At 36.9% G+C, this 25546-nt stretch overlaps 1 protein-coding gene across 8 annotated transcripts in view; it reads right to left on the bottom strand.

Moving 5' to 3' along the window:
* Positions 1 to 25245, bottom strand: part of TAX1BP1 (Tax1 binding protein 1) — a 60063-nt gene extending 34818 nt beyond the window's left edge. For 4 of the 8 annotated variants that reach the window (XR_013960504.1, XM_080666504.1, XM_080666507.1 and 1 more), the window contains exons 1-8: positions 25110 to 25243; positions 18818 to 18983; positions 15733 to 15835; positions 11702 to 11889; positions 7859 to 8017; positions 6791 to 6939; positions 6607 to 6697; positions 2051 to 2236 (exon numbers count right to left, since the gene is read on the bottom strand). Coding sequence is in view for 7 of the 8 variants with exons in the window: in XM_080666504.1 (XP_080522630.1) it covers positions 2051 to 2236; positions 6607 to 6697; positions 6791 to 6939; positions 7859 to 8017; positions 11702 to 11889; positions 15733 to 15835; positions 18818 to 18976 (1035 nt within the window). In the remaining variant the exon portion in view is untranslated. Of the gene's footprint in view, positions 1 to 2050; positions 2237 to 6606; positions 6698 to 6790; positions 6940 to 7858; positions 8018 to 11701; positions 11890 to 15732; positions 15836 to 18817; positions 18984 to 24321; positions 24596 to 25109 lie in introns of those variants that run through there. The other 4 variants (XM_080666501.1, XM_080666503.1, XM_080666502.1 and 1 more) reach the window with 2 other exon arrangements.
* Positions 25246 to 25546: the final 301 nt, after the last annotated feature.

Genomic DNA, 25546 nt, shown 5'->3' with positions numbered 1-25546 from the left:
TTATATTAACTATGTCTAAGCATGTTTAACAGCAAACTACTGAAAACAACACAATACCCATCCATAAAAATTAATAAACCAATGTAAACCTACACAAAGTAGTACTACACAGCCATTTTTAAAAAGAAAGATCTCTATGAATTAATATGGAATGATTTCCAGTTTATATTATTAAATGAAAAACAGCAAAGTACAAAATATATATAGCATGGCTTTATATATTTTTATATGTGTTTTTTTAAGGAAGAAGGGGATCAAGAGGATTATGTGCACACCAACACCTACACATAAGCTTAATTTTTGCAAAAAAAAAAAAAAAAAAAAAAAGCAGAAGGTAAAGAAAATGTTTACCTATGGGTAAAGATTAAAACAGGGATTTTATAAGGAAGAGATTGAGACATCAGAGTAAAATTTTTTAGATCATTTTGACTTTTGTATGATGCAGCTATTTCACATATTAAAAAAATTAAATCAAAAGGTTGATTGTAAAAACAAATGTTAAAATTAAATATATACAAATACACTGAACTGTACTACAAATTCATAACAAATTTTTAAAATTTTAATTCAACTAATCTGAACATGGTGCCCTATACTTCCTTAGTGAAATATACTCTACGAAAAGATTTGGAATAGATCTTAATTTTATTTAGGAGACTTATTGTTGGAAGTGGCATGGACTGTATTGGCATATATAGCTGGGTAGAAAACAAATATAATGATGTTTTGGAAAAAGGGTTCTCACAATGGTAAAAGAGATATAAATATAAAGTAGAGAAAGATAAGGTTCTAGATTTGAAGTAAAGATGTAAATACAAATTAAACACAAAATGTTTAATGAAAGTACAAGGAAACAACCCCTAGTAGCAACAGGATCCAGTTTCAAAATACCATTCCCTACTAAAAAAAAAAACAGAGCTCCTTGGGAAAATGGCTAATCCCTAAAGCTGTTAATATACAGTTGTGCCACAAAACAAAAGCACTCAAAGCATTAAGGGATCGAATCAAAAAGGTACAAAAGCAGGTTTGAAAAGGTTCCCTCTCACTAAATATGGGACTATTTGGGTATAAAAAAAGAATATTGATAACATAATACACTGAACAAAAAGGAATCCAAAGACCATGGTGATATAATAAAAGGGGGAGATGGCAATAGTGAAGCTCTCCTCATTATAAAGGAATACCTACTAATAAATGTCAATGGAATGACAGAATTTTTAAGTCACCATTTTTGCAATCATTAAAGTAATAACTGATGCAGGTGAGGATCATTCAAGGGATAAAAAACACTGGGTGAGAGACTACTGGGGAATAGGATGTTCACATGATCTCAAGTATTATCCCACAGATTACTCAATAATCACAGAGGGAAAGGCACTGATATATGAAGAGACAGGCAGACTAACTTTAAACAAATGAGTAAACCTAACATGATCAAGAATGAAATTAACACTATGTGACCTTTGATATGACTGCAACAGAATGTATAAAACATCACCTATGCCTTTTCTTGCCAAAAATGTTTGACCTGATCAAGTCATGAGAAAACAACAGACAAATCTAAATTATGAAACATTCCCTCAGACAAGCCTCAATTCTTCAAAAGTATCAAAATCAAAAAAGACAAAAAAGTACAGGGACACTATTATACATTAGAACATACCAAGAACACAATACTAAATTTATGTATGATCTTTGACCACCCCTGGATTAAGAAATTTTAAAGGTTAAATAAAACGTATTTGGCACAATTTGAATGTAGACTAGAACTATATACATAATGAATACTAAAAATCAAGTTTTAAATTTCTTGGTCATAATACCTACAACTGACTTTCAAATGGTTCAAAAAGGAATATATATGGGGGAGATAAAGATGGTTTGCCTTTATTTGAGGATATGTATTCATTGTTTTGTTCTTCCAACTTTTCTATAAATTTGAACTTCTTCAAAAGAAAAGGCTGGGGGACAGAAGATTAAAAATAGAAACCATCATATTGCATACATTAAACAGCGATAAGTTTTACAATCTTCAAATACATGTACTTACCTTACTTGAGGTGGTAAGCAGGTAAGCCCTTTGCAGACTATCCTTTTCAGCCAAACAGAATTGTAGTCTGCCAATCTCTTCTTTGAAATGAGTAATCATGTTTTCTTTGTTCCCATCTAAATTCTTTAAAGTTTGGACCTCTGACACAAGCTTGGTATTTTCTATTTCTCTATTCTTCAAATGGACCTGTAACAGTGCTTAAAAATGTCAAGAATAATTCTAACTCCATAACCTAAGTCAGTCCAAGTTTAAAATACCACTGTTTATCTCTAACCCAAATATGATAAAGGAATGGGAAGACTTACCAGACTTGGAGTCAGGAGACACAAGTTCTGCCAAGTGACTAGCTAACTATGTAGATTAACAACACAGCTTTCTAAGTGTTTTTTTTTTTTTAATTTTCCATAGAAACTAATAATTCTAAGGTCTAATAATATTACCGGATCTCTAAAGTCTTTTCCTTTGATTTAATAATTTTAATTTCTCTTTAAAATCACAAATGGATTTGGTTGTCCTTTTGGCAAAACATTAGGTTACAAACAGACTCAGATATAAAGGCATAATGAGATTCTGGAAAACATCTTAAACAATTCAATTTTTGCTTGTGAAAACTACTGTATCACTTATTTCCTGTATGCCTGAAAATATATTTGTTGTTAATTAACCCAAAAGAGTTTTCCCAGGAACTTTGGCTGTGGCTGCTCATTTGCTCACAATAGATACACATCAAAACTACTTTCCACTATAAAGGGTTCTCTTGCTTTGGTTAAAAGTACCAGAGATATGCCCTAGCTGGTTTGGCTCAATGGATAGAGCATTGGCCTGAGGACTGAAGGGTCCCAGGTTCGATTCCAGTCAAGGGCACATGCCTGGATTGTGGGCTCAATCCCCAATAGGGGCTGTGCAGGAGGCAGCCGATCCATGATTCTCTTTCATCATTGATGTCTCTCTCCCTCTCCTTCCCTCTCTACAATCAATTTAAAAAAAATTTAAAAAAAAAAAAAGAGTACCAGAGATAAATGAATTAACATACTTCTTGCACTTTACTCTTTAAATCAGTGGTTCTCAACCTTTCTAATGCCGCGACCCTTTAATACAGTTCCTCATGTTGTGGTGACCCCCAACCATAACATTATTTTCGTTGCTACTTCATAACTGTAATTTTGCTACTGTTAATGAATCATAATGTAAATATTTGTGTTTTCCGATGGTCTTAGGCTCTACAGCAGCGGTTCTCAACCTGTGGTTCACGGCCCACAGGTTGAGAACCGCTAGCAGGGTCGCCAAGGTTGCTGGTTCAGGGGCGCGGAGGGGAGGCAACCAACAGATATTTGCCTCTCACATCAATGTTCTTCTCTTTCTCTCTCCCTCAAAAATCAATAAAAAGAGTATATAGTAAGTCTTCTCAAACTCAGTAAATTAACTCTCCATTCCAAAATAACAACAAAACACAAGTCACACACATGAATGAAATAAAAATACTGTTCAGAACACTCAGGGGCGGGGGGGGGGGGAGGGGGGTTTGAGGGGAGAGTGTACTTAAATGGAAATTTCTATGTCACTATGATCCCAACTTCTAATGCTTTTATGGCAAACCAAAGATATGAGAACACTGTAAAAGAATAAATCCTTAAGATACCTCATTCTTGCCCTTCCTTCCTCCCTGCCAAGTCTTTTGCAAAGAACTTGTCATTCAGGTGTACGACTGACAAACAAAGTCTTTGCAGAAAGAAGAAAAAATAAGAGATAATGTAAGGGATAAATAATTTAGAGTAGAAAAGAAAAAATAAACGCTGGATTTACCCTAAAATGTGATTGCTAACCCTCTATAAAATGCCAAAAGTGCTGTTCTCAGAATAGAAGAGAATAATACGTGGAAAAGTGACAGCTTTAGATACGTTACCCTCTTTCCAAATTAAGTCACCCTAGTTATCATTACAGTTTTACTTCGCAATACTAAATAGTATGCCTTTAGGATCATTTTTATTTATTACTATATTAAAATGAAGACATAGACATTCTATTAATCTTATTATCTCCCACAATGCTAACAGAAAAACAACATGGAAAGCACTTAATTATCCAGAGAAATAATGCCCAGGTCTTTTCCTGGCAACAAAACTGAAACATTTTCACTGAAATTCATAGTAACATTAAGAAAAAATTATTACAGGTGCCAAATTTTCATTTAGTTAAAAAATGCATTATAACTTCAAAAAAAACTTCATTTGAAGGTAGTTTGCAAAAACATCATATAAGTGGTAATCCAACTGCATCAATTCTTCCTCTACATAATTATACTGTTTCCCTTTTTACATAATCTTGTTCAAAAAACAAACGTTATTTCTGGGCACTTTTTCTTAAAGGGTCATCATAAAATCATTTACTAGTGAATCAACTACTTTTCTTCCTGTTTTGAAAGTAATGTACACATAGGCATGCTCCCACTCAGGGAAAGAGATGTTGAATTGTCGTAAGTAAGAATGGGTTTTAACCCATAACATGCAAAACGTCCCTAATCATGCTCTGCTCAACATTTTTATCTTTAAAAAAAAAAAAAAACCACTGCCCAGCTGGCGTGGCTTAATGGTTGAGCGTCGACCTATGAACCAGGAGGTCACGGTTCGATTCCTGGTCCCGGCACATCCCCGGGTTGTACCTGGATCCCTAGTGTGGAGCATGCAGGAGGCAGCCGATCAATGATTCTCTCTCATCATTTATGTTTCTCTCTCCCCCCCTCTCCCATGCTCTGTAAAATCAATAAAAATATAATTTAAAAAAAAAAAACAACCCACCACCAAAAGTAGAAAAATAAGTAGGTTCTCAGTACAAATTTGTGACTCTCAAATACTGACTACATGCAGTGTTATGTATTGCTCTTTAATCAAATATGTGTATTGTCCTTTTCTCACTGAATATACCTAATCTAATCTCTTGATTAGGTATATCCGGATAATACTGACAACTCAAATTGTTCTTAAAATTCCTCTGAAACTACTGTCAGGAACTGTTTGTGAGCCATTTGCACCTACAACATTACTGAGAATTAAACTATTTCAGAATCACTGAAAAAGAAAAGAAAAAAATACAAAAGGTGAAGATTTATCATCAGTAAGAATATCCTTTGTAAAATGACACTCCCTGAAGATTATTCCAAAACTCAAAATCTCAAACAGGGGTCCTCAAACTTTTTAAACAGGGGGCCAGTTCACTGTCCCTCAGACCGTTGGAGGGCCTGACTATAGTTTAAAAAAAAACTATGAACAAATTCCTATGCGCACTGCGGGCCCGGGACGAGTCGGCTGCTAAGCAGGACAGGCAGCGGCACCCGGCGGGCCAGATAAATGTCCTCGGCGGCCACATGTGGCCCGCGGGCTGTAGTTTGAGGACGCCTGCTCTAAAACATGACAATCATCACTGAAATAAAGTAATGTTCTCCCTAAGGTTTTTATGTTCTTACAAGGGGAAAATCATTGGTTATATAAATTCTGGTAAGTATCGTGTTACTATTCAACCTCTTTGACTTATTATACATTACCTGCTAAGTATCTAAAATACCAGCAAATTGCCCTAACCGGTTTGGCTCAGTGGATAGAGCGTCAGCCTGTGGACTGAAAGGTCCCAGGTTCGATTCCGGTCAAAGCCATGTACCTTGGTTGCAGGCACATCCCCAGTAGGAGGTGTGCAGGAGGCAGCTGATTGGTGTTTCTCTCTCATCAATGTTTCTAACTCTCTATCCTTCTCCCTTCCTCTCTGTAAAAAATCAATAAAATATATTTTTAAAAAATAAATAAATAAAATAAAATAAAATACCAGCAAATTGCCTGGCTGGAGTGACTCAGTCCTCCTGTGCACCAAAAAGGTTGTCGGTTCAATTCCCAGTCAAGGCACATGGGTTCAGTCCACAGTGGGGGCATGTATGGAAGGCAACCAATAGATGTTCTCTCTCACATGAATATGTGTTTCTCTGTCTGTCTGTCTCTCTCTCTTTCTGAGCATGTCCTCAGGTGAGGTTTAAAAAAAATGTCAGCAAATTCATTTCCTAAAATTTAACTTTTATGAACTATACAAAATGTAGTTTTAAAACACAACCCCAAATCCTTTGATACTCCTCTCTTCAAGACTTAAGAGCCTAATTCCCCTCTCCTTGAGTGTCGGCTGGACCAAGTGGCTTGCTTCATTCAGTGTACAACTTTGGAGACCAGCTCATTAAATGAAGTGACTTCCTCCTTGCTCTCTCCTGGATAGCTCACTCCGAGGGAAATTGGCTGCCATGTTGTAAAGACATTCAAGCAGCCACTGAAGAGGCCACATAGCAAGAAACTGAAGGGCCTCCTGCCGAAGTCATGTGAGTGAGCCACCTTGGCAGCAGAACCTCCAGTTCCAAAAAAGCCATAAGGTGACTGCAGCCCAAGCCAACATCCTGAACTGCAACTACACAAGAGCTCCTGAGCTGTAAGAACTCCGCCAAGGTGCTCCCAATTCCCAACCACTAAATAAATTTGAGTCATTTTCTTATACAGCAATAGGTAACAGAAATGGAAAGAATAAATTACCTTGTAAAGTTCCTTCTCATCCTTTTCTGTCTTCAACTGATATTCAAGTTGGTCTCTTTCACACTGTGCCTTCCTGAGTTTGTCCTTTAAACTGGGTTAAGGTAATGTAACATTAATATAGACTAAATAACTTTGTTGAAACGTTTTTAGAACATAAAGATATCTTTCAAAGTGTCAGAAATACCTGTCTAATTCAGTTTCTTTTTCAATTGATTTATTTGTCACCAACAGAATATCTTCCTCAAGCTTGACAGCTTTGGATGTAGCATAATTGTATCTTTTCTTAAGTTCTTCATTTTCCATTTTTAAATTTTCTGATACTTCAGTAAGTTCCTAAGAAAGAACAACAATAAAGTATTTTGAGAAACATAATTAGTATGATAAAATATGCATCTTACAGAAATCTGTGTATTCTTAAATTTTAATCCCACATTTGTCCCCTCAGAGTTTATAAGCTAAGACTAAAAACTAAACCAGAAATTGTAACATACATTCAACTCTACATATACTAAATTAATTTTTTCTTGCATTTTTATACACTCTTGTTGATTTCACTAACTTCTCCACCAGAGGGCAGGCAACGAAAATGAGAAAAAAAATGTTTAATTAGTCACTCATTTTTTACATAGCACTTTTCAATGTTACCCCAATGACAAATCATGTTTCATGATACTACCAAGGTTAACACTCGCTTTTTCCTTCAATTTTTTTTGCATCTACTAATTAAAATCCATTTGTATATCTAATGAAACCACATTGTAGCTTAAGAAATTGCACCAATATTAAATAGTTTTAGGATAATTTATAGAATTTCTCACATCAAGGATTTCAAATTTTATCTAATACTACATCTCATTTCACTGAATTCTGCTTTTTGGAAAAGTAATTTAACTACTTTATTCTATTTTCCCTTATTCAGTGTTTATCATTCCTAATTGTATTTCCAAGCCCTCCCCTCAAAATCAATCAAATACTCTACATTTAGATATAAAGCATCTGGAAACAGTTGTCAGGCACTATGTCATCAAGCCTGGTACCAAAAATCCAAAATTTTAATCATTTACAACATAAAAAAAGTTGTGACAGAAGGTTGATAGAAACTGATCTGTTTTTGTATAAATATCTGTCTAAATGCTACTGTTTTTCAACACAGGGTTTTTCCACACACTTTAATTGGTTCAGTTCTTGTAAAAAGTGGGTTTCAGGCAATATGTTTTCTCAACTCACAGTAGTTACATAAGACTCAACTAACCTTTTTCTCTGCTTGCAGTTGGTCACATCTCTCTTTTTCATGGTTAAGTTCTCTTTCCATTCTTTCAACTTGTTCTCGAAGTTGTGTTGTTTCTTTTTCCAGAACGGCAAGTAATTTTAACAGTTCTTCTTTTTCTTTCATGGTTTTCTCCATTTTCAACTGTAAAACAGAAAAACTTAAACTAGGTGGTTTGGTTTTTTTTTTTAAATAATCCTATAATGTTACAAATTGATTTCCCATTTCAAAAAAATAATAAAGACATTCACAGAAAGCATTTTTACATACTACTTCGTATCAAATAGCCTTATTTAGCATTCAGGTAGAAAAGTTCATGAATCAAAAGTTCATGAAGCTTCCTTTGGTTGGGCAAAGAAGAAAAAAATTAGAAGTACAACTAATGAATTTTATTATGATGTTTCCTACTGATCACTTTTCAAGTCAGTACTAAAAATAAGGCATAGAACTTCATAAGTGACTTAACTCTAGGCATATCTTGAGTAATAATTTGAAAGAAAATGTCTACCTCTTCCTGAATGCAAATTATGGGAAATCGTTGAATCTATTAAGAACTTCCTTATGTTACATAAGGCCTTCATCTATGGGATTACTATTAAAAGTTAGGGTTCTTTAAATAAGGTATTAAGAAATAAATTTTGATATATGTATGCCTTATATGTGACTAAATTAAAACTTTATAAATAAATGCAAATTTTAGGACTAAAATGTGGACTGTAACATTATATTAATTATTATGGAAACACTAATAGTTACTCTGTTCAGGAAATCTAAACTCTAATATTCTAAAAAATTACTGAATTAAGGGACCTAAAATAGTAGTAACTAAAATGGTTAACACTTCTCTTACAGGCAGACATCACTGACTCTAGTAGGGGAAGATTGTATATTCAGAGGAGGCATCATATACATTTAGCTAAAATAAAATGGCCTGGCCAACGTGACTCAGTGGTTGAGCATCAACCTGTAAACCAGGAGGTTACTCTGCGATTCTGGTCAGGGCATATGCCCAAGTTGCGGGCTGGATCCCCAGTGTGGGGTGTGCAGGAAGCAGCCAGTAATGATTCTCTCTCATCATTCATGTTTCTATCTCTTTCTCCCTTTCTCTCTGACATCAATAAAAATATATTTTAAAAATAACAATAATAAATAAGTAAATAAATAAATAAAACGTATGCCCACAATAGACCCCAAGTCAGTTTTCCAGGGTCATGGAACCAAACTGATTAAAATCTAAAATGGTTTTTATGAAAGTTGAATGGCTGTAAGTTTTTAGAATGACCCTTCTACCTCATTCATCACACCAAATGAAAGTGACAGGAGTAAATACCCTCAAAAGAAAAAACTTTATTTATTCACTGAACTTCTTTCACACCTTGCCTATTTTATTTTTTAATGACTTTTGGCTCTAAACTTTCTCATAGCTTAAAATATAGCTACATCTTGATATACTGCAAGAGGAATATTATAAAAGAATCACTTTTCCCCAGTGATTCATTTAACTGGCACATAAATTCAAATTAGATTAAAATGTATACAAGTCAAATTCCTGCCCCCAATTCTGTATTGTGATATCTTTCAAGCACATAGCAGTTAAAAATTTTACAATGAATACCCACATACCCATCACCTAAATTCACTAATATTTTGCCATTTTAATTGTATTTCCCTTTATATTCAGTACCTAATTCTATTCATGTAATTTTAGAGGAGAGGAACTAAACTATTTGAAAAAAATTGCAGACACTTCACCCCTAAGTACTGAGAGCAAGCATCTCCTAATAAGAACAATTTCCTATTTAACCACTACCATTATAATAATTAAGAAAATTAGTATTTTTTTAAAACTTCAGGATCCAGTCAAGATTCACACACTGAAGCATTATATTTCATCTATCACTTTTAATGTCAATAGTACTCTAGACCAGCGGTCAGCAAACTCATTAGTCAACAGAGCCAACTATCAACAGGACAACGATTGCAATTTCTTTTGAGAGCCAAATTTTTTAAACTTAAACTTCTTCTAACGCCACTTCTTCAAAATAGACTCGCCCAGGCCATGGTATTTTGTGGAAGAGCCACACTCAAGGGGCCAAAGAGCCACATGTGGCTCGTGAGCCGCAGTTTGCCAACCACTGCCCTAGACAATGTCTCACATTTCTACTATTTTTGTGCAGTTTTAGATAAAATCATTAAAGATGTTGCTGCAGGTGAAAATTTAAAAGACTTGTCTAAAACTTGGTCAGGATATAAAAACATTTTATCTCAGAAATATTTCCCTAAAGGATAGCAATTTACATTGCTTTATGAAGTAAGAAGTGAAATAAATTGTATGGTGTCCCAATTTACTTAGAAAAAGTGCACAAGAGATGTCGATGCCAAAATGCCCCTTCTTCTGTTAGCGGCCCTGAAGTCAGGGTGGTCTAACAAGTATTCAAAAAGCTGCAATGTAAACTAACTGCATTCTTCTTAAGAGCCCGGCTTGTTTCAGCATCTTTGACAAGCATTCAAATACCAGGCTAAAAACCTTGATCATCAGGCAGTTGTCAACACAAAATGTTTTAGTCAGCCTATAAAAGTTACATTTCTTTATTTAAGATAAGAGAAGAATTTCTGGAAGGGGGAAGGGGGAAGGGTAGATATGGAAGAATTCACACACAAAAAAAATAAATAAATAAAGTATTTTATCTATAACCTCTTTCTTTTTTCTCTAATCTCAATTAATTAAGGTAAATAAGATAAAATCAAAGTCATAAAATATTTATATATAAAAAGCTCATCTGACTATAAAGAAAGGCAATGAATGACCTGTCACTAAATGTGAATATAAAGTAACCAAAAATGTATGCTGAACCAATTAAGGAAGCTGTTTTTCACAGCAACACAAATGTAACATTCTAGTACTTAGGTTTAGGGTAAAAATATTAAGTATAAAGAATGTTGTTCTGTTTTCTTCTTCAATAACTACTAAAAATTAAGACATAAGGCATTATTAGAGCATCTGCACAGTACATTTCTATTGGAGCCAATGCAATGACTCCAAATATTCAATTAAAAAAATAGTAAGAAGCTTCTCATCTTTTTTCAGTTATGTTTAATCCAAGCTTATTCATTTGATCAGATGACAAGGAAAAAAAATCATTCTAAAAATGTTCAACTTAAACCTTGAGACTGGGATGCTTCCCTGATTCACTGCCACAACTTGGGACAGAGCACGCTCGTAGTACAGTAAAATAAAGTTCACATTCAATAACAGATTTATTGCCATACACTACTTTCCCTCCAGCTTCACCTTCCAAATCTCTACCATTCTACACTTAATGGATTAGGCCACCACCAAAGAAAGGTTGGGGGGTGAGGAAGTATTGGGAAAGCTACAGGTCCAAATTCTCTTAATAGTTATTTATTGCACATCTACTATGCACAAAACACTTCCAGGGCCTAGGGACAGTCCCTGCCACAGTGAAATCAACAATAGAGTTGTGATAAAAATACTTTTAAAGTATTTCAAAAATACACTAAGTTATGCATATATGCATAACCCATGGTCACAGACAATAGGGTGGTGAAGGCCAGAGGTGGGGGCCGGCAGTGCGCTGGAGGGCGTCAATGGGGGGGACAGGGGGACATATGAAATATTTTCAATAATAAAGATTTTTAAAAGGGAAAAAAAACACACTATTTTTCAATTATTTTAGTTTAAAAGCATCTGCTTTTTAGGTTATACATTTGCATAACCTAAGAATTCTTAAAATGCCAATTAACCTGTGTTCTTACATGCTGTTTTCAAAATTATCTATGAATCACTAACTCACTGTTGGTACTAACCTCAAGAAGGCCAGCTTTTGTGGTCACCACCAACATGTCAGAATTTCCTTCATCCTCCATAGTAAGCAACTCTTCAACTGGAGAAGCAGCTCGAAACTGGAAAGGTGTACTTGCTCCACGAATTTCACCCTTATGGGTAACGTAACAGAATTGATAAAATTCTCCATCATCATTTGGAAGGTAATATCCTAAGAGGAAGTTAACCAAAAATTATTAAACTTCCTATTACAAAGTGTTACTATAACAATACTTGTCACCTCCTCTCATTCCTGACCCTGTTTCTAGGCATTTAGGGTATGTCTTTCTTCCTATTTTTCATAAATTATCAAAACTAGACTTTTCCCTTCTTCCCTTAACAGGCCTGAATTTTTCTATCTTGGTTCTAAGCTTATATTCCCAGAATATCCTTTCCCCAAATCTTCACTAGAGCAAAACTAAGGCATCTGGGAGAGTGTCCAATATGTAGTTTTCAAGGAGAGGGAAGCTGGAGGAGGAGCAAGGGAAAAACAAGCATGAAAATCTAGGAGGATTATTAGGGGTGAGAACATGGCATTTAAAGAAATCTTCCCTCAATTCAGTACATGTAAAAGGGAGATATTAACAAAAGGAATATGCTACACGTGTAAACTGAGTAACAGCAGAAAAGAGGATGAGGTCCACTGATGCTGTAGAACAAAAAAGCTTTGGAACTACACACATTTTATTCTGGAATTCCAGCTCTACCACTAACTACTATTTACTTAACCTCCCTATACCCCGGAGTTTCTTATCTGTAAAACAGACTCCAAGCCATCTATCTCAGAGTTCCAAAGTATCTACAGATAATGTATTTATACCATCTAGGCCACTAATGTATATTCACTATTTGTTTCTTCTTTCTTCAATTCAATTGTTACCTTCTCTCCTAAATTTTGCTGGATTATCCTAGTTCAAAACTAATTTACCTCCCCTCCAAAACTCCCACGGTATTTTTTACATTAAGAAAAACAACTTCCACAGTATACCTTATATTACTATTCATTATACACATGCTTTATATCCTACATCAAGACCTCAGAAATATTGAGGACAGATATAGAATATAAAAATTCAGGAATCCCCTAGAATGACCTGTAAAAAGGAAGCATTAAATGACTGTGAAAGGAACCTACAAAAAAATGAATATATTCACCTTGTCTATTACTCAGAAATCTGTATGGCTGTTATTCTTCCATATCTTAAAATTTTCAGTCTCATTCTTATGATATCTAGGTTCATTTGATTTCATTCTTTAAAAAATAGCTGGCCTTTCTCTTTAGAAATAAGAGAGAGGGGCAGAGGGAAGTACAAGGTAAGCCAAAAACATCTTCTAGTGCTTGAAAGTAAGAAGTCCTTTAAAAAGAACTGAGAGATGAAGGGAATATTTAAAAAAAAAAAATCAAAAAAACACAGGAACTCTCCTGATGGGAGTTACCTAGGATCAAAAAAAGCTAAGACAATTTGAGCAAAAAAATGATGATAGTAATAGACTTTATTCCATAGAATAAAATAAATATCCATGAATCCATGGTGAAGAGGACTTTTCCTAACATAATTCCAACTAATAAATATATAAGAAATGAGAATAGAGGAGTATCACTAGACAAATACAACAATTATTGTAAGCAAGATTCAGTAATGTATATTAAAATGAGTGGGTAAAAGTTTGAAGAGAAACAAGATTATTTCCTTAAGTCTCAAAGTAACTCCCCTAAAACAGTCACTAATTACAAAGGAAAAACTACTACCTTTACAGTGGAAAAATCCAGCAGACACCACCTTAACCAAATGATCAAGATTAGTATCACAGGTAATAAGATACATGGGCATAGTGCTCCCTGATACAATACACTAAGAAGGGCACAACATTAGTTCCATGGTATTCTTTCTGAAAATGTATAACCTCAGTGCAATTATGACAAAGCATAAGACAAACCCAAAGTAAGAAACATTTTTGTAGGGAAAAATAATCCTATCTAATAAAAGGGTAATATGCAAATTAACCATCACTCCGTCACAAAGATAGTGGTGCCCAGTCCTCTCAGCCCGCCGGAGTCCCCCAGTCCTGGGGGGGCGGCCGCTGAGAGCGGGCAGCGTGAGTGGCCTGGCGGAATGCTTGCTTCGTCGCCGCAAGTGTTCTACCTCGGCCACAGAGGCCTCTGGGCAGCAGGCATAAAGCAGTGGTGGTGGTGGGGGGGGGGGGGGGACGGGGGCGCGCTTGTATCATCGCCCCGGCAAAGAGGCAAGCGTTCCGTGCCCAGCCGCAGAGAGCCTCTGGGCAGCGGGCGCAGAGCGGCCACACTCTGCAGAGAGCTACTGGTGCATGGATTCGTGCGCAGGGCTACTTGTACAAGAATAAACTGTTTCCCATACTTACAACTGTAAACCTACTTTTGCCCATCCCTGTCTTTTTCTCACCTCTAATCCTATCCTATATAATAAAAGAGTAATATGCAAATTAACCATCACTCCGCTACACCCACAAGCCACGCCCACCAGCCAATCAGGAGCGAATATGCAAATAAACCCAACCAAGATGGCTATGGCCACAGAGAGCAGGAGGAATGCTTGGGTTTCCCCAGCGATGAAGCCAAGCTTTCCACCTGCCCTTGCTGGCCCAGGCCTCCACTCAAAGCTACAAAGTTTCAATGATACAAGATACATAAACCCAAACAGAAATGGCGGCAGCCACAGAGCTGGAAAGAGCAGGAGGCTAGGGTTGCCCACGGCGATGGAGGAAGCCAAGCTTTCCGCACACCCTGGCTGGCCCAGGCCTCCGATTAAGGCTACAAAGTTTCAATTATAGAAGATAAATAAATCCCAACAGAAATGGCTGCCGCCATGGAGCAAGCAGAAGGCTTGGCTCCATTCCAGGCTACAAAGTTTCAATTGTAGAAGATAAATAAACCCCAGATACCAGGGCCTCCGCTTGGGTCGCCGGGGGGCATGGCCAGCCTGCAAACCACCACAGGCCCCTCGCCCAGGCCGCCCCACGCCCCAAGGGAACCCCCACCCTGATCCAGGACACCCTTCAGGGCAAACCAGCTGGCCCCCACCCGTGCACCAGGCCTCTATCCTCTCTAATAAAAGAGTAATATACAGATTGACCATCACTCCAACACACAAGATGGCTGCCCCCATGTGGTCAAAGATCCTGCCCCATGTGGACACAAGATGGCCACCACAAGATGGCCAAAAAGGGAGGGCAGTTGGGAGGGACCAGGCCTGCAAGGGAGGGCAGTTGTGGCCGATCGGGCCAGCAGGGGAGGGCAGTTGGGAGGGACCAGGCCTGCAAGGGAGGGCAGTTGGGGGCGATCAAGCCTGCAGGGGAGGTCAGTTAAGGGTGACCAAGCCAGCAGAGGAGGGAAGTTGGGGGTGACCAGGCCTGCAGCAAGGCAGTTGGGAAGGACCCAGGCCTGCAGGGGAGAGCAGTTGGGGGGAACCAGGCCTGCAGGAGAGAGCAGTTGGGGGGGACCAGGCCTGCAGGGGAGGGCAGTTAGGGGTGATCAGGCCTGCAGGGGAGGGCAGTTAGGGGTGATCAGGCCTGCAGGGGAGGGCAGTTAGGGGAAAACAGGCTGGCAAGGGAGCAGTTAGGCATCAATCAGGCTGGCATGGGAGTGGTTAGGGGGTGATCAAGCTGGCAGGCAGAAGCGATTAGGGGCAATCAGGAAGGCAGGCAGGCGAGCAGTTGGGAGCCAGCAGTCCTAGATTGTGAGAGGGATCCCAGATTGGAGAGGGTGCAGGCTGGGCTGAGGGACACCTCCCCCCCATGCACAAATTTCATGCACTGGGCCTCTGGTGTCTACATAAAATATCATGTGGCCTATGTTTACAATAGGTACTAGGTTTCTATTTGCCGGTAGATATTTACATTATGACTTTTGCTAAACAAAAGATACTAATTCAATTGTGGTATGCTGGCTATGCCTTAGTAGACAATTACAATGGGTACATCATTTTTAATAGCAATAAAATATCTAATTTCATCCAGTTCTGCAGTTTTCAGTTCTTACCTTGAAATGCTAATACACAATTTACTGCTGATCCTTCTACATAATTTTCAGGCATAGGGGACCATAAAAATGTATAATAATCACGAGCAGTACTCCATCCAACCTATAGGGAAAAAAAACATGCAGATTATTAGAAAGTAGTTTAATATTAGAGTGATATCTTATAGCATGTTTTTTACTGCATCCTAAAGTTAAGACATGGGTTAATATGCTTACAAATCATAATATTTTAACCAGCATGTCAGATTTTATAGTTTTTTATTAAGCTATAACCTAATGCTATAAAAATCTATATAAATCAAACAGTAGAGTTTCTACTATGTATTAAAATGCAATTTGATATCCAATTTCAAGGAAAATCTTAGTATCAAATACTATAAAAACTTACATTTTGCTTAAAATTTTAATTCATTAAACAGGTTTTTTAAACATTATCTTATGCTTCAAAGTTAAGTGTTTAATTAGAGCCCTGCCCCTTAAATCCACTAACTTCACACTAATCTTTCACCTTTAGCAAGTCTTGCTTGAAGCCAATTGGTAAATTTTGTAAAAAATCATTTATTATCAAGATGTTTATATACACAAATAGACTACCTATGTCCTATCTCTAAAACACTTTCAACTTACAACATGTATACATTACATATCTCAGTCTGTATTATCCAGATGAATTGTACTCTGCTAAATATGGATTAGAGATGTTTAAAATAGGTCCTAGGTTTCTATTTGCCAGTAATATTATAAGAAATAATACTCCACTGAGTTAGATTATAAGTATATTCTTAATTCTGATTGACCTAGGATTAGAGATTACAGAATATTGAAGCTGGAAAAATTTCAACAATCTTTAGTCTCCAAAGGAGTGTTTTCAAACTGTAGGTCACAACCCAGTAGTAAGTATATTAATTTACTGGTTCATGACATTAACTTTTTAAATTATACAGAATTAGAAAAGTATCAGAGTACATGGCAGCTAAGTACTGCTTCATAAAAATCTGTTTCAGATGTATTTGCAAGCACCTTTGTTTGCTAGGTCGCATCGCAAAATTTGTTTATGTGTGTCAGGGTCAAAAACATTTGAATGACGTTATAATTTTCATCTTTTTACAGATGAGAAGGAAGTTTCAAGAATCTGTGATGTAAGTGATTTACCTCACCTACCTAAGGCTCAAGTTTTTCCCCTTGGAACTACTAGCAGATTAAATTAGATGATGAATATAAAAGCAGCACTTAGCAAAGTGCCTGACCATGGTGAGCACACCTTACGTGGTATTTTTGTTAAGCACAGTGTATAGGAAATAGGTCGGATTACCAGAAAATACCTCTTACTAGTTATGACTTCAAATAAATTACTTCTGTTTCCTACTCTTTAAAATGGAGATAATGGTAACAATCTCAAAGGGTTGTGTGTGTATTAAATAAAATAATCCCTGTAAGCACTTAGCACAGTACCTAGCACATCAGTGATCATTTCATGTTATCATATTAGTTCAAAGACACACAGACTTATAGGGACAGTGAACTGACTCTACAGTTCTTTTCATATCCCCTAGTGCTTCTACCATCTCCTGACATTTTGAACAATGGAACAGTTCAAGTTACCTATAACTATCAGAATGTATTGCTTCTAAGAGCTACACTTTAATCCAGTTATAAAAGGGTGTAGGGTGTATCTACAGTAAGGAAGGAACCAAAACAATGGATGTTTCACATAGTTTAGTTTGCGGAAGTACAATAGTACTGGCATCATTCTTCTACTAATGCAATAGTGAAATAAGAGCAAAAAGGTAAATTAATTAAGGGTAACATGGAAGAAAAAGAAAATCTTTAAGAATAACCTGTTAGAAAAACATATTGGATAAGAAGTATTGCTCTTAAAAAAAAAAAAAATAAAGAAGTATTGTTCATAAAGGAAATTGAGAGGGAGTGTAAAGATCAGAAGAACATCAAGGTTACCTAGCAAACATAAAGATATTAATAAACTCTAGAGAAACACTGAGAGAAAGAAAAACATTAGGGTGAAGAGAGCATAAAAGAACACTTAAAGAGAGAGAGAGGGAGATACTAAGGTCCAGGGGGGCACTATTTTGGGGGGTGGAGGTAAAGGAAGACAGACACAATAGGAAAAGCACTGAAAATATATTTGCTGGTTATATGTGTACAAATATAAAACCTACAAAGAAGTATAGAAAATGAGTCTATGAATTTTTAAATCTAGAAAAATATATACCAAACTTAACTACAAGCTATTTCTGGGGAAGGTGGGGCTACAATGGATAGAGCCATTCACTTTCTTTTTATATACTGTAGTTTTCAAAAATCGTATTATCAAAAGAGTAAAAGGTCCTTTCTTTTTAAAAGAAAAATACAGCAAAAATGCCACATGCATATGAGGATGCAATGCTGACTCTTAGAAATATCATAAACAGTATAAATGTCCCACCATGAGGTAAAATGTTTCAGAGCTATATTAATAAGTGGTTATAATTGTTAAGTAAAAAACTGAGAACATAAGAAAGGTCATGCAGTCTATTCCACATATCATCCTACATACCTGTATTTACAAAGACTTCCCACTGCCAGTACTAAAGGTCCTTTGTAGACAGAATGAAGCTTAATTCCAACCTTATCTTACACCACCGGAGTCAAGCTTTGTTCTAGTTAAAATTACTCATTCTCATAAACATTCTCACCTCTGTGCCTTTACTTATACCATCTTCCTGCCAGGAATGTCCTTTCTTCAATCTCATTACCCTGCTCTATTCTCATTTTTTCAGGTAAGAAATGGAGAAAATGGAAAAAGAAAACGAAGATTCTCAAAATTTTTTCACATGACCTTGAGTGAAGCCAAACCTTTTGATCATAGATAGCAAAGCCTGGATTCATGTTTCCAACATTTGTTGTATACTATCCCACTGTTAAATACAAAATGTTTACATTTACAAATGTAAATGTTTTATATCTGACGTTACAAAAATGACCCTGAATGTAGAATGAAGATAGAGCAAGTGAAGCTACTGATCAACTGCTTAAAAGAAAATAGAGTGTACCCAGATGGAAGAAATATGAAAAAAGTTTTTCTTACCTTGAATATACCAACCCAATCTTTTGTATGTGGATGGATATATGGAGTTAAGGTATAATGACATTCTAGATGGGCATTAGGAAGATAACTCTTGGCCACATTTTGAAAGATGACATGGGCAAAATTGGAAGTCTGTGGGACTTCTTGGAAGGATGTCATTGTGAATCTGAAACAAATAAATCACACAAGTTGAATGATACCTAAGAAAAACTTTAATCTTCAAAAAATGTATCATTAAATGCAACTTATACGGATATTTACATCATAATTTTTGAGAACACATGTACTTTTTAATATTGTCACTCCTCCTTAAAAATGTGATTAAATAAAGACACAGACAAATTGGGAAATAAAGAATTTCCAGTATGACTCAGAAAGTTACATGGGGGTTAAAAAGCTTTTAAATCAAAATGAAAAACAAACTATCAACTCTCTTGAAAAGCCTAGCTCTTTGCTTCTTTTGCAACCAAGAGCTTCTATGTTGGACCTTTGAACTTCATTATTTTCCTCCCTAACCTGACCCATCCATCCCTCTCCTAGGTTGTTGGCTCCTATAACAGATGCTAATCTCTCAGTGCCTGCATTCCTCGCCCATGTTTGTGATCCCCTGGCTACACATAAGAATCTTTAGGGGCCTTAAAAAAACAAAACAAAACAAAACAAAAAAAACACAAAAAGACAATGACTTTCTGGAAGCTGGACCTGGGTGTGGGCATGTGTTTGTGAACTTTTTTTTTTTTTTTTTTTTTAGCATCTTTCTCAAGTAATCTTAATCCTGTATGTGATTAGGACAAAGAACTACTAGACTCTGACCTAACCCAACAACCTAAGTCGTCATTACCATCGCTCACTCATTTCCACTGATATCTAAACCCAGACTTGTTTTCTTCGGCTTCTGGTACATGATTCTTCAGATCTCTCAAACCATGTAAAATCTCAGCTGGTCTACTTAAAATAGCTCAGCCTATCTGTTCCTCTCTACCTATACCAATTCTACCCTTTCACCTTTCATTCTGGGTTCAATAATCCTAACCTTGACTTCCAGTATTCATTTTTTCTTCCCATTATGTTCCACATAGTTACTGATAAAAAATAAATATATTGTTTTACATTACATACAAACTGTAGAAATCTATAATGGATTCAATAAATGCTCACTGGCTTAGTGAACACCAAGCACTGGATAGCAAATGAATGGTTAAAAGACTACAAAAATCTACAGATCCAAATGTTTTCTGTGCTATACTTTTGGGGAAAAAAGGGATTTACTGTTGTTGTTTTTTCAAAAGTACTAGTATAGCAACTGAGGATTTACTTCAAAAAGCTATCTCTACAGTGTGACACAGACTCAGTTATCATCACTGATTCTATAATACATTTAAGAAACTAACCCTATGGCACTTGCTTCTGAGTTTTCAAAACAAGACTATCTATAATAATGAAGAAAATAGGAACAAGAGTTTTTGCTAACCAAATTTATCTCATTTACTTCACTAATCAATGAAGTTTCTACATGGCAAGCACAACAGTAAGACTGTACTCATATTTTAATAATTATTACGTTTTTATTGCTAGGAAGATCTAAGACAATATGCTTTTACAACTATTCCTTTTGCTGACCTGTTTAAAATACTAAGGCAAATTTTTAAGGTTTTGAAATAACAAGCACTTTCTTTGTGTGTCTTCTCTGCTTCTGTTATGTTAAAAGTAAAACAACATATTAGCTATCCCATAAAGAGACTGTGGATCCTGAACCTGAAAGCCACTGTGGTAGAATACCAGGCTGGCTGGCTGTTAAGACTCTCCCCACTTGTGGTTTGCCAGAATTAGGAGCTAAAGAGAGTGTTCAGGATTAATCCTCCCTAGCTATCTCTGCACTAACAAGAAGGTTCTATTACCAGCAATCTATTTCACAGAAACACTTACCTGTCAATATTCCCCAGCTGATAACCCAAAACCTTCAGGAAAATAAAAAAGTTGCACTTATAAACACTGGAACCCTGCCTGAAATAACTAAAGAGTTCTATTACTTTCTCTTTGAATTGTCTGAACTAATCTGGGCTTAGGGGGATGTCATGATGCTAATGAAGTCATTAATGATAATCTCTTTTCAAGTCAGTGGTTTTATAAAGGAAAAAAACCCATTCAGATTCCAGTTTGAAAAACATGTTCACTACTGGTAAGATACTACTAAGAAAAACTATAACTGAACCAATTGAATAAACTTCTAATAGATACAACTACCTAAATTGAGGCAAGTGAATCAGTTAATATTTTTCTATGAAAAGACTGAATATTTAAGTTTATCTGAGGAAGATATTCAGTAAGGAGAAAATAAGGCTAGCTTAGAACGAGTTACCCATGTTTTTAATTAGAAGCGGTATAAAAATAAAACCTTTTTTTTTTCTTAAAACTTAACAATTTCCTAAAGTAAACTAAATCAACCAAGCTGTATGTTATAAAACAAGGCAGCCGAGTTTAAACTTTTATTTAACCTCAATTACAATAGTGATTTAAAAATCCATAATCCAACCTTACACTTTCACTTCACTGAGTTTTCAAGGTATAAAATGGCATACAGTATACATATATGTACTTAGATATGCTTATAATGCATCAAGAGGGATTAAAAAGTACTCACCATACAGTTAACAGTCTTTACTCATGAAGGGTATGTTTGAATAAAGGACTTTTAACTATATTGACTGAATTTTTACGAGTATATATAAATGTATTTTCATGCTTTAAATAAACATATAAACATCAAATTTCATTTTAAACCTTCCCCCCAAATTCAAGTTTTTAATACAAAACCCTAACATCAGACTTTAAATACATTCATGATGCCTATAAACCTGAAGAGTAAAATAATTTGTGATCATCCTATTAATAACCTTCATTAATCCCTCTCCAACACCCCAACCTTTTCAAAAAATTTCAGTGTGATTAGAACTATAGAAATTTTACAAGTCATTCCACTCTTGTTACCACCTTACTTTTTAAAATTAAATTCCAATATCTTCTAGTCACAAAAAAGTTAAGGATAAATGTAATCTGAACATAATTACAACATGAATCAACCTATTTTAAATAGTAAAATGAAAATTTCTAATTCCCATATAGTTGTTTCACTCCTCTCACAGATAAGAGAGTGAAATGATATGCAAACTTATTAAAATGTTGAAATTCACTGAGAATACCAATGTAGCAAGATGATTCACAGGCAAATTAATGCACCATGCATGCTCACACATGCACACACACATACAGACACACACACCACCCAGTGGAAAAGTAATGTGCAAAATCACTGCATCACCTTGTGGTAATGCTTGGGAAGTGTAACTTCATTAACATACTGAGAAAAAGAACAAACTGCATCCTCAGTTGGAGAGGAAATATGGCCACTATCCACAAGGGGAAGTGGAAGCAGCTTTACCAATACCCAATGTTCCTTCCCGTTCTCTAAAGCACATCTCAAGAAACATTAAGATGCAAACCAAGGGTAAGTAAAAATTTCCCCAAACTAAAGGACCAGATACATTTAACTGGAAACAAAAACAAAAATGCTGTCTGCAGTGCCCTCTTCCAGGTTTCCTAATACAGTCTCTGAAGTCCTAATATCTCTAGAGTTCCTTTACATGTGTTATGTTGTGAACTTTATACTATAAAGTCTTTGGCCAATTTTGTTACTTTATGGATTCATCAATATTTAAGGAAAAGGGTAAATAATATGCAATGGGCATTCAGTTAACTAAAATAAATTTGGGGAAATGGGAGGACTTCAATATTATCTTTACTTCTTCCTCTTGGAACTTTTTCAAGCCCCAAACAGATCTTAGTATTTTTCCCAGTGGCTCCTGATACTCAATTTATTTGACTAGCCCAAAAAAAGTAAGCATTAGTCAAATAAAGAAAATAGAGCATATTAAAAAACTTCTATGCATTAAATATACAGAATCAAATTAAGCTTTTTAAATAAATATTTTACATAATTTTCCAGTTCTAACAATTAGAATTCAAGAAGAAATAAGGTAATTTTGTTTTGTGTGATATGATAATGATTGTATTTTTTCAAAGTTCTTACCTCTTAAACAGGCTAGACTAATTATAAGTGAAATACCCTTATGTCTTGGATTTTATTTTAAAACTCAATGAGGGAAAAATGTTTTTGAGGGAGGTAATAAAACAAGATTAGCAAAACAGTGGTCCTTTTTACTTTGTTCTCCTCTTGTGTATGTTTGAAATTTTCCATAATAAAAGTAAAACCACAGCAAATAAAAATTAGTAGTGAAAACGCATTACAAGTAGTGGTTGACAAACTTAGCAAAATTATTTTTTAAACCTTCAGTTAAAAATATATAAAATTTATAATTACCCCCAAACTTCAGTCGTATAGGACACACAAATAGATGAAGGATAAAATGTCTGACATTCTAAGTTTCCAATTATTCATACTATAACTTAAACAAAGACTAGCAGCTAGTTTACACACCAGAAAAATATTAGCAATTCTTTCTCGGAGGCAGAAAAGCCGCCAATCTGTTAATTTACACTCTGACAGGGATCTACTCCAGAACTCTTTACAGGTGAGTTCTCTGCTCAGGGGTCACTGACATCACTTTTTACTATTTTAGATTGTTTTAAAAGTTGGTTTCTAAAAAGCTACGATCATGGCCCATATATATTAGAGGGGAGAATTTTTTTCTCTTCTATTACGGATTTGAGGCAAAATACACTGAAAAGCCAGACGTTCCTCCAGCCAAAATTTTACTTAATAGTACGCAAATTGCAAAAAAATACAATCCAATAAGCTTCACCTGAGATAATTCCCCCACAGTGGTATAGAAAAAGTAGTTAGGATCTTTCATAATTAACATCATTAAAAAAGTTGAAACTTAAAATTCCAACATACCTGTTATTTTAAGGAAAAGGTATTTACTGGTTAATTCTACATAAATGGCTGAGGCCATAATTGTAAACAGAAGTGTACAATTTAAAAATGTGATAAATTTTTAAAATTTTAAAAATTGCAATAAAATGTTCTTTAAAGTTGCAAAAAAAAACCAAGTCCTGGTCTCTAACGTAATCAAGTAATCCTTCAAGAAATCAAGTTCACCCTTGCTAAGAACAAAACGAAGGCTTTCTCTACACCCGAATGGCACCTGAAGGCAACTAACCCTGTTTAGATTAACTGGTTAATCAAGTAATCTCTTTAAATGCTTTTGGAATTGAGCCCCAAAACTATAATTAGTAATTGTCCGTGCGCGGTTTGTAAAAACCTTGCAATTAGCAGAAAGCAGAGAGTTGGAAAATTAAGATTTTTCTATCTAAATCCCGGACTTAATAGTAATCCATAACTACTTTTGAAACCTAAAACCTAATATATGTGGAAGGTCAAATGCCACCGTGTTTTCAAACAAAGCTATTACGAATAGGGTAATACATGTTTATCAACAAACACGCACACACACACTTCTCCGCCCTCCCCGCCCCGCACACACCGGTTTTCCCAAGCGAGGAGCGCACACGCCCGACGTGTCAACACACTGCGGCCCAGCGGAGTGTCGGGTGGACCGGAAGGAAAGTTGTGAAATCAACAAAAGTTGCCTAAGCAAAGAAAGATGTGACTCTCTCCCAGGAGATCTGTTAAGTTCCCCGGGAACACTGTGCGTAAGAGCCACTTATAAACAGACGGAGAAAAGCGTTATCTAACTCCGCACCCCAGGTGCGGCAGGAGACCGGCCTAACTCCGCCCGCCTCGACCTTGGGCGGTGCAGGGAGTCTCCGCCTCCTCCACCCGCGACTCAAACCAAAACACTTGGGTTTGGTCCGCACGAGCACACCCAGCGTCCTTCCCGGACACGACCTAGATGTTTGCCCAAACTTACCTAGGCCGGCAGCACCCTCACACCACTCACCCGAGAGCTGAGCCTCGGGCAGGCCCTTTTCTGCTTTGGGGGTCCCCCGCGCCACTTGCCCCCGCCATCGCTCCCACGTCCCACACGCTTCCCCCAACTCGCTAAGGCCTATCCCGGCCTCCCCGCGGCGTGGGGCAACCACCCGTGGCCTTTTTCCAAATCCACTGCCAACCAAATTCGCCCATTCCCTGTCACAATCGCGGCCCGGGAGAAAAGGCTGTCCTCGACCGGGACAGCGTCGTCATTTTGTGCGTCGTCACCACGGAGACCATTCCCGAGCCCCGCCAGGCCCTAGAGGGGCGTCTCCCGAGCCCCCAAAGGGCTCCGCTGGGGTCCCCCGCACAGGGCGCCGGGCCGGGCAAAGCGCTTACCCAGGGAGGGGCTCCCGGACAAACGGAGAGTCTTACAGAGGATCCCGAGCCGGAGCCGCCATCAACCGCCGAACCTCTTCCGCCACCAATGCCACCTCCAGCGACCGGCTACGCCTCCCCTCAGAGCCCAAAGCGGTACGTCACTTCCGCCCATGGGTCCGCCTCCTCCGCCGCCTCGGGTTGGTAGAGGGGAGGATTCCCCCACTGGCATTCCCCCACCGGTCCGGCGGGTCACTCCACTTACTCTAATAGGTCCGAGCCTGCCTTCGCCCTCTGCCCGGATCCTCCTCCTCCTCCTTCGGCCTGTCGTTTTTGCTCTGAAACCTAGTTGCAACCAAAGAGGGTCCGTTTGGATTTGCATTTATGACTCCTTAATTTACCAGAAAATTAAGTAAATTTCCGGTAAAGTGGAAAGGATAGGCCAGAGGTATATGGAC

Source organism: Plecotus auritus (genome assembly GCF_963455305.1).
Source record: "Plecotus auritus genome assembly, chromosome: 4".
Classification (NCBI taxonomy): domain Eukaryota; kingdom Metazoa; phylum Chordata; class Mammalia; order Chiroptera; family Vespertilionidae; genus Plecotus; species Plecotus auritus.
Note: the sequence above shows the minus strand (reverse complement) of the source record. Positions and strands in the feature narration are given on the sequence as shown.